Source organism: Pleurodeles waltl, chromosome 2_2, assembly GCF_031143425.1.
Source record: "Pleurodeles waltl isolate 20211129_DDA chromosome 2_2, aPleWal1.hap1.20221129, whole genome shotgun sequence".
NCBI classification, from domain to species: Eukaryota; Metazoa; Chordata; class Amphibia; order Caudata; family Salamandridae; genus Pleurodeles; species Pleurodeles waltl.
In genome coordinates, this window is record NC_090439.1 from 351,533,520 (window position 1) to 351,553,582 (window position 20,063).

The following is a 20,063-nucleotide window of genomic DNA, read 5'->3' on the forward strand; positions in this document are numbered from 1 at the left end:
CAATATGGCAACTAAGCTATAAGGATCTCCCATGTCTTCATGATGTGCTAGTAACAACAATATCTGTACAGATATCAACATACATTCGATATTTTACTCCTATTTGAAGCTTCCTAGAAATCAGCCTGGACATTCGTGAAGGGATAGTGATGAGGATCATTAATTAATAGTAGGTACTGTTGTAAATATTAGAGATGACTAATATATATGTAATGAAAACACACCCTTCAGGAAAACATACTCACCTGTGTGTTCTATAATAGGATCAATAAAACAACATAAACATTGGCTATAGCTTTTCATGGTAAATTATTTTCCCATAAGTCAGACCTGCATGATTTACATATAAAAGTGGCAAATCTATCAATGTTTCTTTGACACTTCATTTCAGAAACCCTCCAAGAGATACCAAATAGTCTTTCGAATCTAGTGTGGGTGCCAGTAATTAAGAACTGTGTGCTCTATTATATGTCTTCTTCAACAAAAAAATTAGGGAGACAAAGGGAAAAAGGTCCTGTACGACAAAACCTTTAGTGGTTCTCTTTATTTAGATGAAACCGAGACATCTTTCTGTGCAACCTTTTGATTTTTGTCCCTGCCCATAAAAATAAAAAACTGTTTAATGGTGGTAAAAGCAATGTATGTGACCGAGTATTAGCATGTGCTTAGAATTCAATAATATATTCTTTCTCTCAAAAGAGTTAAGCCGCAAAGAAATGGATACCACAGCTCTGCATCTTCTTCACTCATGAAAAAAGTGGGAGCGGATATCATCTCAACAGGAAAAGGAGTGCAATTTCGAATGAATTCTTGGGTAAAGGCAAGATTCTGTTTAATTTCCAAGCCTCTCTAGCTGTACTATTTGACATTAGTTTCTCTCCGGTAGGACTAATTATTGCGTCTAGTGCTATAGACTTCCTGCTCATACCACATACTCTGCAACAATATAATTGAAAATATATATAATACGAATCAGGTCACTTCACACCATCACTTGAGTTTTGGCAATGTCAATAGTTCCTCTCTAAAAGCACAGATTGTCTAAACGTTTTGTAGGTTCTGTTGTATCCTATTTGCAGAAGACAACACAATTATGTTTCAAATACACAGATTTACTATTTTAGGGTGACAATGTGTTGTTGCATATTTCTGGTAGGAACACGTTCACTCCACAAAGGCTCCTCCTCTTCTTCCACCACTCCCTTTCATTGTTGGATATTCCCAACATTTTCTCTCTCTCAACTACCTGCTGACAACCACCCACACTGTAAGTTCAGAGAGCAGGCACGCAGGTTAGTGAAATTTGCCACATCTGACATTTCTTTGGCGTATTTGGGAATATCCGGTCATGTGCACACTAATCTGGACCACTAGGACAGTAGATACAAACTCAGACAGCATTACATAATCATAAATCCCCTGAGAAAGCATGAATGTGTGATATAGGGTCACTAACCCGCCCACTAATGGGTTAAAGGATGTCCCGGCCGCAAGAGGGGAGGGCATCCTTCATCCTGGATATGCTTGCCCTGATCAGTTAGATGAGTTGAAATTTCCTTAAATTAAATCAAAAGAAAACTGAGGAAATTGAGGAGACAAATATACTAAATAAATAGTAAAACAGATACAAAAAATGCAGGGAGCGTTTTGGGATTCCATAGTGAATCTTAGGGGCATATTTATACTCTGTTTGCGCCGGAATTGCGTCGTTTTTTTTGACGCAATTTCGACGCAAAACTAACTCCATATTTATACTTTGGCGTTAGACGCGTCTAGCGCCAAAGTCCATGGAGTTTGCGTCATTTTTTAGCGTGGACACCTACTTTGCGTTAATGATATGCAAGGTAGGCGTTCCCGTCTAAAAAAGTGACTCCGAGGCATGTGCGCCGTATTTACATTCCCGGGCAAAATTCACGCCCGGGGGTGGGCGGGTCAAAAAAAATGACATACGGCCGCTTTTGCGCCGTTTTTTAGCGCCTGGAAAAGGCAGGCGTTAAGGGACCTGTGGGCTCTGAAGGAGCCCAGAGGTGCCCTCCCATGCCCCCAGGGACACCCCCGTCACCCTTGCCCACCCCAGGAGGACACCCCAGGCTGGAGGGACCCATCCCAGGGACATTAAGGTAAGTTCAGGTAAGTGTTTTTTTTGTTGCTTTTTTGTGGCATAGGGGGGCCTGATTTGTGCCCCCCTACATGCCACTATGCCCAATGACCATGCCCAGGGGAAAGAAGTCCCCTGGGCATGGCCATTGGGGAAGGGGGCATGACTCCTGTCTTTGCTAAGACAGGAGTCATTTCTATGGGGGTTGGGAGTCGAAAAAAATGGCGCAAATCGGGTTGAGGCGAAAAATTTGCCTCAGCCTGACTTGCCCCATTTTTTGGCGCCCAAACTCCATATCCCCCTACGCCGGCGCTGCCTGGTGTACGTCGTTTTTTTTCACGCACACCAGGCAGCGCCGGCGGCTAACGCCGGCTAACGTCATTGAATAAATACGGCGCCCGCATGGCACTTCAGTATGGCGTCAGCCGGCACTAATTTTTTTGACGCAAAACTGCGTTAGCGCAGTTTTGCGTCAAAAAGTATAAATATGGCCCTTAGTCTCTGCCAATTGAAATGGAGAAAAAAAACTACAATGAGAGTTACCCAATAGGAAAGCTCCGTTTTACTTGTGGACTGCATCTCTAACTCCTATATGTGGCTTTAAGAAGACAGAAGGATTTGATAGTTGACAAGGGAAAATACTGCTGGTAGGTTTAGAAGAAGCTGGGCCCCAACATCATCTTTACCCACAAAGAACTTTAATTCATCTACACAGATCCACACGTATTCTACTGGTATGTCTCATCTTAGCTCAGCTTGATGGTTGCCAGTCTATTCATCACTTTCAAGCAAAACGTGGATCTGACCAAATATTGCTTTCTCAAGTTTCAAATGGAAAGGTGGACCTGATAGATGATGGTAATTACCTGGTTCAGTGGAATCCAGAGTGGTGTCTTAGGTTTCTCCTATGCATGTGGAATATCTTCATACAAATCTGTTTAAACTGACCAGGAAAGGCTCTTCACTTTGGCTGGCCCTATGGGGGCTGGTGTAGCATATTTAACTGTATTGCTCTAAAAGTGATTGTCCTGCTTGTTTGTAATTTGCACTGCCCTTCTCTCCATCTCCTCCAAACATGAAGTCTGTTATGTTGCTTCTCAACTGGTGACCTGACAGCTGTATTTCTTCTTTCCAGTGATGATAATAAGCACCTTAATTAGGCGTGAACTTCTGGTCTCCTGGAAGGAAATGCAGGCTTCTGTACGAGCAGGAAGCATGAAGTAGAGTGACTATATACCTCTTAGTAGATTTGTGTGAAATATCTGTGTACAAAACAGGTGGCAACACAAAGGACTGCCACAACAGATTCCTTGTTCCAGTGGAGGTTTCAGCAGGGAAGCCAGGTGACAGAAACCTATTTAGGCCAAAAACCTTTTCAAGCACTACTCTCTGTCCATGGCAGGAAGGAAAACTACTTCCATAACAAGGAGTGGGATATGCTTTCTTTTCCAAGGAGGTAATATGAAGGGGAATATATAAAAAGGGATAGAAAGCTCCTGCAAGAGGAAGCAAGCTAGCACACCTTGAATAAGGGACTCTGTGAAGGTTTACTTTTAGTGGAAAAAGGAAGTACCACAAAATTAGGTTGAATTTTTGTCTGAAAATTGCCAAGATTGGTTTTAGGGAATTCTTCAAACACTAATTAAAAGAATGGTACTTCATTATTGCCCCCTCACTACATTCCTCGTCCAATAAGAACACATAAAGAAAAACAAACATTTTGCCTGACTTCTGGGAAAAGGAGGTAAAAAGGTCTCATTATCTCTAAGGGCACACAGCCACTGGAACTCTTCTTCAGGGGTCATCATGTTGGTTTTCTGTTCACTGCTGCAGGCAAACAAATGTAGACCTACTCCGAAGAAGATACAGCTGGCCAGTTGTGAGTGGAATGAAATGGACCTTGACAGAGAGGCCACTTTAAAGGAAGCTGTTGCTAGAGGCCTGTCTTGATGACCTGGGCTAAGTAAGGGAGACCAGGAGTGTTTTTTCTAACATCACAAAAACTTTGGAACTTAGTTATTTTTCTCACTTTTGAAGACCTGGACAAGGCAACAAATATCTAGTGGAAGGTTCGGTATAGCCAACTACATATTGCTGGTTTATTATATTCAGTGATTTTCATCCAGCATCTGAGGGTACTAGAGGTCCATCAAAGAAGTGCATCTGACACCTTGGTCCCCTCCTTGCCTGCAGCCTCCTGCCTTGCCTCGCTCTGACCAGTTTGGCACCAAAACTGACAGCTTTTATAGGAGCTCAGTAATAATGTATCTGACTGTGGGGGATTTTTGCTAGCTTCAGCTTCCTGCCTTATCCCACTGAAGGAGCAAGGGATAAAAAAAGTCTCAAGAACAAATCTTGACTGTTGTAACCTGCTAGGCTAACCTTGCCCCCACTCTATTGAAGGTAGCTGACATTCACAAATGCACTGGTGTGTTATACTTACAGGTCTGAAAATATTGACTTTCTACATTTCTTTGTGTGTAAATATGTAGGCATGTGAGTAAGGATAGACATCTGTGACTGTTGTTGATTTTCAGGGCTGCCCATGGAACTCTTTGCAGGGTGCAAGAAAGTCATAGACCTCACTGCAGTAAATTTCTGAGCATGCCATTTGTGAAGTGGAATTTTGGTGAAGCATCACAGAGCATTAGTAACTTGCCAGGATAGTCACGAGGACAGGGCGCAATTTGAGAATAACAATCATTTAAAATGAATGCCTGTATCAAAAACATGTTTTTGCTATGTCATACTGTTGTAAACACCGGCTGTCACTAGTGAACAGTATAATAATGCTAAATGTTTTCACCACTGAAGAAAGAAAGTCTGAACCAGCCTTTCAGCCTTGCAGGAATGCAAAACGGTGAACTGTAGTCTCAGATAAATCACACCCATTATGATATAATTTGCTTAAATGTATCACCAAATACACGTTTTGCTGACATTCTAACTGCTCAATACAAAATGAAATAGATGTGGCCTACCAACCAAAGCTGTCAATGTGGGAAAGAAGGTACCAGATCAGAGTTCAGCCTTTTGCTCAAAATCCTGTGAATCTGTGCAGATCACTTATGCCCTCATTACAACGCTGGCGGTAGGTGTTAAAGCGGCAGTAATACCGCCAACAGGCTGGCGGTCAAAAAAATTGGATCATGACCACGGTGGAAACCGGCAACACATACAGCCACTTTAACACTCCGACCGCCACGGTGGTAGCAACAAACACCACGGCAGTAACTGCCAACAGCCAGGTGGAAGACAATGTACTGCCTACCCCATTACAACACGCCCATCCACCAGCTTTTCCTGTGCGGTACCAACGCCACCAAAAGCACGACGGAAACAGTACATGGAAGGGAAACCACTCACCTCTCGACACTCAAGGAAGAACCAGGACATCATGGAGCCCGAGCTGCACGTCCTGCCCATGACGGTGTATCTTCTCAAATATCAGGAGCACCAACGGCTGCGACGACGACCACTGTGAATACAGCACCTAGTAGACAGGGGGGGGAGATAGTGACACGCACAGGCAACACGCAACATCCCCACCCCCACCCTCACCCCCAACACCATACACACAAACACATGCAACAACATTACATATACACCCCGTAACCCTCTGGAAGAACACAAGGACAAAAGGAATTTAGTCATATTAGTGTAATATTAGAATTCTAGAGAAATACGTTCATAAATAAATAAACAGTATGTACAATATTTGCAATATATACAAAATGAGGGACAATGTCCACAAAAAGTAGTCCGTGGCCCACTGGGCTATAACACATAGGCCAAGCCCATGTTTGACTCCTGCCTCAAAACAGAGATAACACTGCAGGGGCATCAGGTCAAAAACACACAGGCACCTCAGGGGAACGGGGAAGGGGGGGCACCTCAGCCGGAAGATGGTACAATGCCACTGCTCCTGGAGGGGGCTCCATGCCCACAGCGATGTCCTGGGGAGTGCAAGGCCACAGTCTCTCAAGTCTCTCCAGTGGGTGATTTGCCGACTGCTTGGTCCTGGGGAGTGCAAAGCCACAGTCTCTCAAGTCTCTCAAGTGGGTGGTTTGCCCACTGCTTGGTCCTGGGGAGTGCAAGGCCACAGTCTCTCAAGTGGGTGGTTTGCCCACTGCTTGGTCCTGGGGAGTGCAAAGCCACAGTCTCTCAAGTGGATGGTTTGCCCACTGTCTGGTCCTGGGGTGTGCAAGGCCACAGTCTCTCAAGAGGATTGCTTCTTCCACTGGTTCTGGAGGGGGCTTTGTGCCCAGTGTGCTTCATCCTGCCAAGGATAGAGTGAGTGGATGCCTTTCTCCACAGGTTCTGGAGGGGGCATTGTGCTCAGTGTGCGTCACACTGGGAAGGATACAGTGAGTAGATGCCTTTCTCTACTAGTTCTGGAGGGGGCTTTGTGCCCAGTGTGCTTCATCCTGCCAAGGATAGGGTGAGTGGATGCCTTTCTCTAATGGTTGTGGAGGGGGCTTTGCGCCCAGTTTGCTTCATCCTGCCAAGGATAGGGTGAGTGGATTCCTTTCTCCACTGGTTCTGGAGGAGGCTTTGTGCCCGGTGATTCAGCACTTGGGGGGTGTCAGGTCACAGTCCCTCATCTGGGTGTCAGACCCACAAGATTTGCAGTGGTCAGGGTGCATGATAGTCCATGGTGTCAGGGCTACTGTCCATCTGCCGGCGGCTACAGCTGAACAGTGGTGGTAGTGCCGTTGCTGATGAGGGTGCTGCCAGTGGTGGGGGGAGGCTCTAGCCCTTCTCCTGCAGCCTCAGACGGCTTCCCACTGGGGCTGCTGCTGCTGGCAATGGTGCTACTGTCAGCGGTGCTGGTAGTGGTGCTTGCGGCGGTGCAGGTGGCGGTGCTGGCCGTGGTGGAGGTGCCAGTGCTGCCAGTGGTGGGGGGAGGCTCCAGCCCTTCTCCTGCAGCCTCGGACAGCTGCCCAATGGCGGGGCTGCTGCTGGCAGTGGTGCTACTGTCAGCGGTGTAGGTGGCGGTGCTTGTGTTGGGGCTTGCGGCGGTGCAGGTGGTGGTGCTGGTCGCAGTGGAGGTGCCGGTGCTGCCAGTGGTGGGGGGAGGCTCCAGCCCTTCTCCTGTAGCCTCGGACGGCTGCCCACTGGGGCTTCTGCTGCTGGCAGTAGTGGTGCTTGCAGCGGTGCTTGCAGCGGTGCAGGTGGCGGTGCTGGCCACGGTGCAGGTGGCGGTGCTGGCGGTTTTGCTGGTAGCCACCAGGCCTTCACCTTCAGGCTCGGACGGCTGCAGTGCCTTGGCTGGTGTTTTGTGCCCCTTCCTGCCGTTGGCAGATGGTGGTGTCACCTTGGGTCTGGCAGCTGGAGTCTTTGAGGTGGCCTTGCTGGGTGGTTGTGGCTTGTTCCCCTTATTGGATGCTGTCCTCTTCTTCACCTTGCCAGGTGACAGTGTTGTTCTTTGCCTTGGCAGGGGTTGGTGGCACACTGGCTGGCCTGACGGGTGCCACCTTTGAGCCTCTGACGGCTGCAGGAACCACAGTGGACGTGGACTTGGTGGCTGAGAGGTGCTGGGCTGGGTATTGGCCACCCTGGCCAGAGGGGAAGGACAGGGGGTGGGGAGGGGCGTAGGGAACAGGTCAATGTTGGCTAGGAAAAGCTTCTTAGGGACATTGGGGCTGGAAGATGGTGAAGGTTTGAGAGTGGAGGAAGACGGAGTGGTTTTAGGAGGTGTCAGTCTGCTGTGTTTGGGTGCAGGTGCATGAGCTAGATGCTGTTGTGAGGTGGATGGCTGTTGGGTGCGTGTGTGCTTGCGTTTGTGTACTTTGGGAGGGGGGGTCACAGACACAGCGAGAGAGGACACAGGGGACGTGTGCATGGATGTGGGGGTGGTGACTGCCAGTGAGGGGTGTGTAGTGATGGGCGTGCTGGTGATGGAGGTAGTGGATGAGGATTTAGTGCATGCAGGTGTGGGTGGAGATGCTACTGAGAGGGAGGTGTACGAGGAGGAGGAGGAGGGGGACACATTGGAGGCAGTGGATGTTGGTGTGTCTGCATGGGGATGGTACTTGTGTGAGTGCCTGTGAGATGAAGTGCCGTGCTTGTGTTTGCCTGAGCCACTTTTGTGTGTTGATTTGGGTGAATGCTGGTCTGAAGGTGTGCTTGGGATAGGCTGGGGTTGAGGCGATTGGGACTGGGTAGAGGAAGTTGGAGGGGGGAGGCTAGAGACAGGGACAATGGCTGCCATCAGTGCAGAGGCCAGAGCCTGAAATGCTCTCTGTTGGGCCGCCTCGCCAGAGTGAATGCCCTCCAGGTATGCATCTGTTTGTTGCAAATGCCTCTCAGCACCCTGGATGGCATTCAGAATGGTTGACTGCCAAACAGTGAGGGATCTCAGGAGGTCAATAGCCTCCTCACTGAGGGCAGCAGGGCTGACTTGGGCAGGGCCTTAGGTGCCTGGTGTGAAGTAGATGCCCACCCTGCTGGGTGAATGGGCACGGGAAACACGCTGAGGGGCTGCTGGGAGGGCGGTGCTGGTAGGGGGGTGGCAGCTGTACCTGTTGTTGGGGTGGGCACAGAGTTGTCTGCCACCGCCAGGGAGCTTCCATCAGAGGAGGAGATGCTGTTTGTAGTGTCCCCTCCTGTCTCTGTCGTGGTGCTTCCGTCACCCTTCGTCCCACTGGTGCCCTCACCGTCGGTGCATTCGGCCTCTAGGTCCATGTGGGATGCAGTTCCCTCCATCGCCGGTGCCTCTGCTCCTCCACCAGATGATGCTAATCCACACAAGGACAGGGTGACAAAACAAAAAGGGGGGGAGACAGAGGATACCCTTGGTCAATGCCAGCAACAACACTACCGTTGGCGTACACAACACACATGTTCATTAATTTTTTCATTTTTTTCTTTTTCTCACTTTATTCTACAACATGTCCCCTTTACTGTATTTATGCTTCCTTTTTTATCTCTTATTTCCATCTATTTTTAATTTTAATTTTACTTTAATTCTCAATTCCTAACTTTTATATATTATTCCATTAATCTTTTCTATACTTACATATTCCCCTTTTCCCTTCATCATTATTATCATTGTCTATTAGTATTCCATTGTTATATAAAAGAGAACTTAGTACCTTTTGTTATTCACTCGGCTGATTCTATATAGTAGTTAACCTAGCCATTAATGTTTTCTAGTAAAGTGTACCTGTTACCTTAATTATTTCCATCCTTACTAGATAATATTGTCGACAGTACATTTCTATGGTCAGCTAAGTTCTCTTTTCTCTCTTAGCGCTTTGTATCGTTCAGGTCCTTGAACTATGCTTTGCGTCCCGTTTGAGATACGGGACGTCGGAATTCCAACATGGCGGCTCCAGGAGTCCGCAACGGTGCATCGCGAGGCCGCGGTCCAGTTTAGCTTAGACACCAATTAGCTAAACTATTATAACCCCGTGGAACCGCGGCCGCCGATGTTCATTGACCAGCGAGGAGTGTATTAGCATATCGGTGAATCCTTTCTCTTCACTCTGCAATACGTCTTAGGTTACCCGAGCTCGGAGAAAGCCCTTCTGGACTTCTCCCCGTTTCGGAAGACTTGTATCCGACTAATGCGGTACTTTTAAACAATTTTTAACAACTTTAGGCTAGCCTAACTATAACTATGTTTATATGTTTAGGACTATCATCCAAAGCCTCACTAACCTGGAGACTGAGAAAAGATCGTCGAATAAAGGCTATTAGTTCAACTTATCTCAGTTACGGCAGGTAACCAGAAGCGCTTATATATCTTTGCTTTAAAGTCCTTATTTCATCATAGACTCTAGAGTTAACAATCAATACTATTAAAATCTTGTATATTTTGCCATTTAGCTTCTCTCATTGGTGATGTAAGCATACACCTTTGTACTTATATATATTTGTTCACTGTTTTACATTGTAGCCAGATCATCCTCTCCTATTACACCAGATGGTTGCATGTCTTTATAAAAGATTAGAACAACTATATAATAGTAGTATTGTCTGAGCTTCCAGCCAAGACAACTCAAGTAAGTTAGTAAACATTTATCCTATGGAAGTAACCTCACAATACACTTGGGTGCATGTTCCCACAGCTATGAGACATAAGATCTAAGCACCAGTACATAGAGTACTATTCCACCCTACTTTAACTACTTCACTAACTAACATTATTAATACACCTATTGTTAGCTACCTTTCCTGATTTCTCTACCTACACCCTCTATCTGTCTTTTTGGTTTACCTTCATATATTAATATACATTTTTTCATTTAACTTTCTATCTTCTTCTTCTTATTTTTCTATTTTTTTATTCTTTTCTTTTTTAACTACTATTTTTATTGCTCTCTAGTCTCTATTCTACCTATATGTAGAAATATATATCCACATATATATATAAAAATCGAAACCGATAACAGCATCATTTGAGTACATAACCATATAGTGTTATAGTGTATAGCGGCGGTGCAGGTGGCGGTGCTGGCCGTGGTGGAGGTGCCAGTGCTGCCAGTGGTGGGGGGAGGCTCCAGCCCTTCTCCTGCAGCCTCGGACAGCTGCCCAATGGGGGGGCTGCTGCTGGCAGTGGTGCTACTGTCAGCGGTGTAGGTGGCGGTGCTTGTGTTGGGGCTTGCGGCGGTGCAGGTGGTGGTGCTGGTCGCAGTGGAGGTGCCGGTGCTGCCAGTGGTGGGGGGAGGCTCCAGCCCTTCTCCTGTAGCCTCGGACGGCTGCCCACTGGGGCTTCTGCTGCTGGCAGTAGTGGTGCTTGCAGCGGTGCTTGCAGCGGTGCAGGTGGCGGTGCTGGCCACGGTGCCGGTGGCGGTGCTGGCGGTTTTGCTGGTAGCCACCAGGCCTTCACCTGCAGGCTCGGACGGCTGCAGTGCCTTGGCTGGTGTTTTGTGCCCCTTCCTGCCGTTGGCAGATGGTGGTGTCACCTTGGGTCTGGCAGCTGGAGTCTTTGAGGTGGCCCTGCTGGGTGGTTGTGGCTTGTTCCCCTTATTGGATGCTGTCCTCTTCTTCACCTTGCCAGGTGACAGTGTTGTTCTTTGCCTTGGCAGGGGTTGGTGGCACACTGGCTGGCCTGACGGGTGCCCCCTTTGAGCCTCTGACGGCTGCAGGAACCACAGTGGACGTGGACTTGGTGGCTGAGGTGCTGGGCTGGGTATTGGCCACCCTGGCCAGAGGGGAAGGACAGGGGGTGGGGAGGGGCGTAGGGAACAGGTCAATGTTGGCTAGGAAAAGCTTCTTAGGGACATTGGGGCTGGAAGATGGTGAAGGTTTGAGAGTGGAGGAAGACGGAGTGGTTTTAGGAGGTGTCAGTCTGCTGTGTTTGGGTGCAGGTGCATGAGCTAGATGCTGTTGTGAGGTGGATGGCTGTTGGGTGCGTGTGTGCTTGCGTTTGTGTACTTTGGGAGGGGGGGTCACAGACACAGTGAGAGAGGACACAGGGGACGTGTGCATGGATGTGGGGGTGGTGACTGCCAGTGAGGGGTGTGTAGTGATGGGCGTGCTGGTGATGGAGGTAGTGGATGAGGATTTAGTGCATGCAGGTGTGGGTGGAGATGCTACTGAGAGGGAGGTGTATGAGGAGGAGGAGGAGGAGGGGGACACCGTGGAGGCAGTGGATGTTGGTGTGTCTGCATGGGGATGGTACTTGTGTGAGTGCCTGTGAGATGAAGTGCGGTGCTTGTGTTTGCCTGAGCCACTTTTGTGTGTTGATTTGGGTGAATGCTGGTCTGAAGGTGTGCTTGGGATAGGCTGGGGTTGAGGCGATTGGGACTGGGTAGAGGAAGTTGGAGGGGGGAGGCTAGAGACAGGGACAATGGCTGCCATCAGTGCAGAGGCCAGAGCCTGAAATGCTCTCTGTTGGGCCGCCTCGCCAGAGTGAATGCCCTCCAGGTATGCATCTGTTTGTTGCAAATGCCTCTCGGCACCCTGGATGGCATTCAGAATGGTTGACTGCCAAACAGTGAGGGATCTCAGGAGGTCAATAGCCTCCTCACTGAGGGCAGCAGGGCTGACTTGGGCAGGGCCTTAGGTGCCTGGGGTGAAGTAGATGCCCACCCTGCTGGGTGAATGGGCACGGGAAACACGCTGAGGGGCTGCTGGGAGGGCGGTGCTGGTAGGGGGGGTGGTGGCTGTACCTGTTGATGGAGTGGGCACAGAGTTGTCTGCCACCGCCAGGGAGCTTCCATCAGAGGAGGAGATGCTGTTTGTAGTGTCCCCTCCTGTCTCTGTCGTGGTGCTTCCGTCACCCTCCGTCCCACTGGTGCCCTCACCGTCGGTGCATTCGGCCACTAGGCCCATGTGGGATGCAGTTCCCTCCATCGCCGGTGCCTCTGCTCCTCCACCAGATGATGCTAATCCACACAAGGACAGGGTGACAAAACAAAAAGGGGGGGAGACAGAGGATACCCTTGGTCAATGCCAGCAACAACACTACCGTTGGCGTACACAACACACATGTTCATTAATTTTTTCATTTTTTTCTTTTTCTTACTTTATTCTACAACATGTCCCCTTTACTGTATTTATGCTTCCTTTTTTATCTCTTATTTCCATCTATTTTTAATTTTAATTTTACTTTAATTCTCAATTCCTAACTTTTATATATTATTCCATTAATCTTTTCTATACTTACATATCCCCCTTTTCCCTTCATCATTATTATCATTGTCTATTAGTATCCCATTGTTATATAAAAGAGAACTTGAGTACCTTTTGTTATTCACTCGGCTCATTCTATATAGTAGTTAACCTAGCCATTAATGCTTTCTAGTAAAGTGTACCTGTTACCTTAATTATTTCCATCCTTACTAGATAATATTGTCGACAGTACATTTCCATGGTCAGCTAAGTTCTCTTTTCTCTCTTAGCGCTTTGCATCGTTCAGGTCCTTGATAGGTATGCTTTGCGTCCCGTTTGAGATACGGGACGTCGGAATTCCAACATGGCGGCTCCAGGAGTCCGCAACGGTGCATCGCGAGGCCGCGGTCCAGTTTAGCTTAGACACCAATTAGCTAAACTATTATAACCCCGTGGAACCACGGCCGCCGATGTTCATTGACCAGCGAGGAGTGTATTAGCATATCGGTGAGTCCTTTCTCTTCACTCTGCAATACGTCTTAGGTTACCCGAGCTCGGAGAAAGCCCTTCTGGACTTCTCCCCGTTTCGGAAGACTTGTATCCGACTAATGCGGTACTTTTAAACAATTTTTAACAACTTTAGGCTAGCCTAACTATAACTATGTTTATATGTTTAGGACTATCATCCAAAGCCTCACTAACCCGGAGACTGAGAAAAGATCGTCGAATAAAGGCTATTAGTTCAACTTATCTCAGTTACGGCAGGTAACCAGAAGCACTTATATATCTTTGCTATAAAGATCTTATTTCATCATAGACTCTAGAGTTAACAATCAATACTATTAAAATCTTGTATATTTTGCCATTTAGCTTCTCTCATTGGTGATGTAAGCATACACCTTTGTACTTATATATATTTGTTCACTGTTTTACATTGTAGCCAGATCATCCTCTCCTATTACACCAGATGGTTGCATGTCTTTATAAAAGATTAGAACAACTATATAATAGTAGTATTGTCTGAGCTTCCAGCCAAGACAACTCAAGTAAGTTAGTAAACATTTATCCTATGGAAGTAACCTCACAATACACTTGGGTGCATGTTCCCACAGCTATGAGACATAAGATCTAAGCACCAGTACATAGAGTACTATTCCACCCTACTTTAACTACTTCACTAACTAACATCATTAATACACCTATTGTTAGCTACCTTTCCTGATTTCTCTACCTACACCCTCTATCTGTCTTTTTGGTTTACCTTCATATATTAATATACATTTTTTCATTTAACTTTCTATCTTCTTCTTCTTATTTTTCTATTTTTTTATTCTTTTCTTTTTTAACTACTATTTTTATTGCTCTCTAGTCTCTATTCTACCTATATGTAGAAATATATATCCACATATATATATAAAAATCGAAACCGATAACAGCATCATTTGAGTACATACCCATATATTCTTTCTTTATCAGATGACATGACTATGCGATCCAAACATATCAAGCGTTTAGTGTTCAATCAACCTTAAAATCTGGCTGCTAAAACTTGATCTTTATCGTATTATACTAATGGGAATGGCCCTGAAGAAGGTGACCTACAATCACTAGGAACACCAAAATGCGTGTAGGCCGTCGGTTCCCCCAGCACATCCTTGCTGTATCGATGCCACTCTGACTCGTTCTCTTTTTTAAATATAAATTTAAATATAGACTATTTTTGTATTAGACTATCACTTATATATATCTATCAGTTATCGAGTATTGTTTTTTCCTGTATGTATATATATTTTGTATTTTTTATTAATTTCTGTATTCATCTTGTTGTATTTGTATTATGATCTCTCTTCATTACATTACATTGTCTATTGTTGGGTAGTTCGAATGTGGTGTGCCTGAATTAGACTTTTTGCTCATGTATTTAGATATTTTCTATATTTTATGACCATTTGTTCATTCACATGATTTGATTAAAGTTTTTCACATTGTGACTTCGTTCCCTTTTCCTTGTGATTACTCGTCTTGGTTTAGCAGTCAGATATTATTATTTATTATTTATTTACCGACTTGAATTTATCATAATGTATGAATCAGTCCCTATACGGATTTACTTCTGAAGTTTATTATATCTTCAGATATATTATTATTGTAGCTCACGCCGTAGTTTTATTCTCACACTCATTTTTCCCTGATTGAGCTACTTGCATCTTTCTAGGGAACCCCCTTATAGTTATTCCCCCCTGTACGCCAACTAGGCCATGCACTACCAGTTACAATGCGAATCACCAGTTCATGGGGGACATGGCATAACGCCATCAGCTGCACACCTGAAACCCACAGGACCCTGTCCAGCAGTAGATGCCCACTAATACCATTGGGTTTGGAGTGCTTCAGAGCCTGCCCAACAAGGGACCTACCATCCCATGGTCGTCCTGACCTAGGGGCTCCCACAGTCCACATACCCCACCCAGGTAAAACCTTAACGCGCGCAAACTCATGAATCTGAATTTGTACTCACCCCATTGTGGCTGCTGTGATGCCCTCAAGCGCCAATCCAATGCCGGATAGGCACCGCCAGGATGCAGAACATCAGGGGTGTCAGGGAACGACAGGCATCCCTTCCTCGTTGGGAGGCCAGCCGTCTTCCTTGCCCAGCGGCACAGGTCCTCCCACCGTTTGCGGCAGTGGGTGCTCCGCCTGTCAAAGACCCCCAGGGTCTGCACCTCCTTGGCGATGGCATGCCAAATACCCTTTTTCTGATGGGCGCTGACCTGCAGGAAAAATACAGCAGTAAGGGGATTAGTAATACCGTCTGGACCGTCACACTCATGGCCCACCATATCCCTCCCATCCACTAAGGCACATACATTGACCACCATACATGCAGCACTCTGCCCAGGACACCTCAGCCCCTCCCTACATGTGGCTTACACACACAGCACTCCATACAATCATGGCCACATTGTACTCACCTGTTTGTTTGGAGGACCATAGAGTAAAGTGTACTGGGATAGGACCCCATCCACCAGTCTCTCCAACTCCTCCGCAGTGAAGGTAGGGACCCTTTCCCCAGACACATGAGCCACATGACACATGTCGCTTCCAGACACAGGTCACAGCAGCACTTGCAGTGTAGGTCCTTTCCTGTTGAAGGTCAGGTAGCAAGTGAGTGAAGAGATAGAAACTGGCAGTCACGTCCACGGCGGTGCGTACCGTCATTGCCTATGTACATCGCCATTGCCTCCTGGAACCCATAAGGCCCAATGATAAGCAATGCGAAGTTGCGCGGCGGTCATCGACCGCCTACTGCAACGGCGCACAACGCAAGCGGAATTACCTCATTTCCACTTGTCCCTCCTCACAGGTCAGGCAGCCGCCATTTCAGGGCGGCACAGGCGATGGCACCTAACGGAATCACAACAGACATTGGCACATCAACTGACTCTCGGATTCACATACCAGTTCTGTAAATGAAGAGATGCATCATTATAGTAATTGATGTGTGAATATGACCCTCTGCTCACCGTTTTCCTACCTAGGCTTCAACCGCTGAGAATGAATATGAGATGGAGACATCCTTCAGTGTACAGACCCCTGGTGGACCTTGCGACAATGAAGGATAGACACATTATCCTAACAAACAGACTTGATCGGGCCACAATCCAAGAACTGTGTGCCCAATTGGAGCCAGACCTGATGTCAGCTATCCGCCAGCCCACAGGTATCCCCCTCTAGTGCAGGTTCTGTCAGTGCTCCATTTCCTGGCAAATGGTTCCTTCCAAACAACAGTGGCCATGGCATCAGGGATGTCTCAGCCAATGTTCTCCAACATGTTGACCAGAATGTTGTCTGGCCTGCTGAAACACATGCACAGCTACATCGTATTCCCCCAGGTGGAGGATTTGGCCACAGTAAAAGCTGACTTTTATGCCTTGGAACATATCCCCAACATCATTGGTGCCATTGATGGTAAACATGTAGCATTCCCCCCCCCCCACCCAGAGAAATGAACAGGTGTTCAGGAATAGAAAAAGCTATCACTCTATGAATGTGCAGATGGTGTGTTTGGCTGTCCAGTACATCTCCCATGTGAATACCAAGCATCCTGGCTCTGTGCATGATGCCTTTATGTTGAGGAAAATCAGCATCCCATATGTGATGGCTCAACTCTAGAGGCACCGGGTGTGGCTAATAGGTGAGTCCAAGGTCCCAACCCAGTATATTTTGGTGTCTGGGTATGGGGTTGTCCCTAAGGGTTAGTGTGTGTCTAACGGTTGTCCCTCAATATTTGCAGGTGTCTCTGGTTACCCCAACCTCTCATGGCTACTGACCCCAGTGAGGAATCCCAGGACAAGGGCAGAGGAACGTTACAATGAGGCACATGGGCGAACAAGGAGGATTATTGAGAGAACCTTCGTCCTCCTGAAGGCCAGGTTCCGGTGCCTCCATCTGACTGGTGGATCCCTGTACTACTCACCCACGAAGGGGTGCCAGATCATTGTTGCATGTTGCATGTTGCACAACCTGGCCTTGAGACTCCAGGTGCCTTTTCTGCAGGAGGATGAGCCTGGAGATGGTCTTGTGGCAGCAGTGGAGCCTGTGGACAGTGAGTAAGAGGAGGCAGAGGAAGAAGATGTGGACAACAGAAGTAATATCATAGAGCAGTACTTCCAGTGACACACAGGTAAGACACTGTAACTTCACTTTTCTTTTCAGTTGGACATTGTACATGGCAGCATGATTTCCCAATGTCTATGACCACTTACGGTACCCTTTGGCATCTCTATTTTCAGATCCCTGTGCCCCACTCTGGCTCCTGGTATATTTACTGCTGCCCACTACGGGTCATACCAATGTATAAATTACTGTACATAAGATTTGCAATGTTTTCACAATGTTGTACAAATACATATTTCAATCAATTGACAGACTCCAGAATTGTATTTGTTCCAAGGGTGTTTATTTAAGTGGTAATAAGTAGAGGGGGATGTGCAATGGGCTGGGGTGATGGTGGAGGAATGTCCATTTAGAGTCCAGTCTCTTGGTATCACAGGTGCATTGTCTAATGGGGCATAGGAAGGGGAGCAATGGCAGTCCAAGGTGAACAGGGTGGCAGAGTGGGACAGAAGGGTGACAATCAAGAGTCTTATTTCCTGGCGGGGTTCTTGGCAATGTTCTCTGGCTTCTGCCTGGATTGCAGGGACCGTTTGTGGGGTGGTTCTCCTTTTGCAGGGGTGGGGGTGCTGGTGGCCTGTTGTTCCAGTGGCGGGGCCTCCTGTTCACTAGCACCGGCAGAGGTGGAGGGCTGTTCATTGGTGTGGCTAGTGTCAGGGGCCCGTTGTTGTGCCACTGCCTCCCTCATGGTGTTGGCCATGTCAGCCAGCACCCTTGCAATGGTGACCAGGATGGTGTGGATGTGTTTGAGGTGCTCCCTGATCCCCAGGTACTGTCCCTCCTGCAGCCGCTGGGTCTCCTGCAACTTGGCCAGTATCTGGCCCAAGGTCTCCTGGGAATGTTGGTATGCTCCCAGGATTCCTGCAAGTGCCTCGTGGAGAGTGGGTTCCCTGGGCCTGTCCTCCCCCTGTCACACAGCAGACCTTCCAGCTTCCCTGTTGTCCTGTGCCTCTGTCCCCTGAACCGTGTGCCCACTGCCACTGACCCCAGGTCCTTGATTTTCTTGGGTTTGTGGGGTTGCCTGGAGTCCCTGTAGTGCTAGACACACTGCTGATTGACGTGTCCTTGGGACAGTGGTATGGGCCCGCTGGGTGGGTGCTGTGGTGATGTTTCCTGAGGGGGTAGGCTCTGTGGTGGTATGGGACTGTGGCAGGGTAACCGACTGTCCAGATGTCCCTGATGGGCCAGGTTGGCCATCGTGATCCAGGCAGAAAGAGCTGCTGTCATCACTGTGGGCCTCTTCTGTGGGGGGACTGGATGTTGGTGGCACCTCCTCTCCAGTGACGCTGAGTGGGGGCCCTGTGGGGATGTAAATGCAGTGTTATTGTATCTGCGTGTGCCATCTTTTGCATGGGTGTGTTTCCCTGTATGGTTGTGATTGCCCTGTCAGCTTTGCCTTGGGTGCATGGTGATTTTGTGGGCTAGGTGATTCTCTCTAATGGGCATGCTGTGGTGATGGGTGTCCATGCAGGTCTGTGATGGGGGTCCAAGCATTAGTGTGGCATGCAGGGCTTGGTATTGGGATGTGTGGGTTGTGATAGTGGGGTATATTTGAGGTGGTGGAGTGATGGGGGTGAGGGTAGGGGTAGGAGTTTGTGATGGCATGCAGGTAGGGTGGGGGATATAGTAGTAAAGACTTGACATACCAGAGTCCAGTCCTCCTGCTACTCCTGCGAGGCCCTCAGGATGCATAATCGCCAAGACTTGCTCCTCCAATGTTGTTAGTTGTGGGGGAGGAGGTGGGGGTCCACCGCTAGTCCTCTGTACTGCTATCTGGTGGCTTGCTACCACGGAATGTACCTTCCCCTGTAGGTCATTCCACCTCTTCCTGATGTCATCCCTTGTTCTGGGGTGCTGTCCCATGGCGTTGACCCTGTCCACGACTCTCCGCCATATCTCCATCTTCCTTGCAATGGACGTCTGCTGCACCTGTGATCTGAATAGCTGTGGCTCTACCCGGATGATTTCCTCCACCATGACCCTTAGCTCCTCCTCTGAAAACCTGGGGTGTCTTTGGGGTGACATGGACGTGGTGTGAGTGATATGTGTGAGGATGTGTGGTGTGATGTGTGGGGTAATGTGTTGTTGTGTGTGCTGTGAGATGCGTGGATGGTGTATTGTTTATGGTGTTCTGTGGCTCAGATTGAGTGGGGGCTCCTGGCTTGTCTCTCTCTCTGTTGGCAATCTTTTGTTTCGTTGAAAGGGTTGTGGGTAATGTGGGTGTGTGTTTTATAGTGGTATGAGTGTGTGGGTGTGGTGTGTGTATGTGTGTCAGGTGTGTGTAGTTTGAATTGTCCAATGTGGTGTAGTTTTGTTAGTGTGTGTATATTTTGAGGGCAGCGGTGTGTACCGCCAATGGTTTACCGCCGTTGAAAGACCGCCGCGGTGATTTGTGGGTCCTGATTGTGTGGGTGTATTCCTGTTGGCATAACGGTGTGGGTTTTGGTACCACCAGTTTATCACTGGCCTTTGGTCTGGCGGACTTGTGTGGGTGTCTGTGTAGTGGCGGATTTTTCTGTGTGAGTCATAATACCCGTAGCGGTATACGCTATGGTCACGGAATGGTGACGGCCATCAGCATGGTGGTGAGCAGCATTTACCGCCAAGGTTGTAATGAGGGCCTTAATCACTTTGGGCCTGATTCCGACCCCGGCGGTCAAGGACCGCCGGGGTCGGCGGGAGCACCGCCAAGAGGCTGGCGGTGCTCCCCAGGGTATTCTGACCGCGG

At 47.9% G+C, this 20,063-nt stretch overlaps 1 protein-coding gene across 2 annotated transcripts in view; it reads left to right on the top strand.

Moving 5' to 3' along the window:
• GPLD1 (glycosylphosphatidylinositol specific phospholipase D1) overlaps positions 1 to 20,063 on the top strand; it is an 833,365-nt gene that overhangs the window by 606,334 nt on the left and 206,968 nt on the right. For both annotated transcript variants that reach the window (XM_069218887.1, XM_069218885.1), the window contains exon 12: positions 700 to 814. In XM_069218887.1, coding sequence (XP_069074988.1) covers positions 700 to 814 — 115 coding nt within the window. The remainder of the gene's footprint in view (positions 1 to 699; positions 815 to 20,063) is intronic.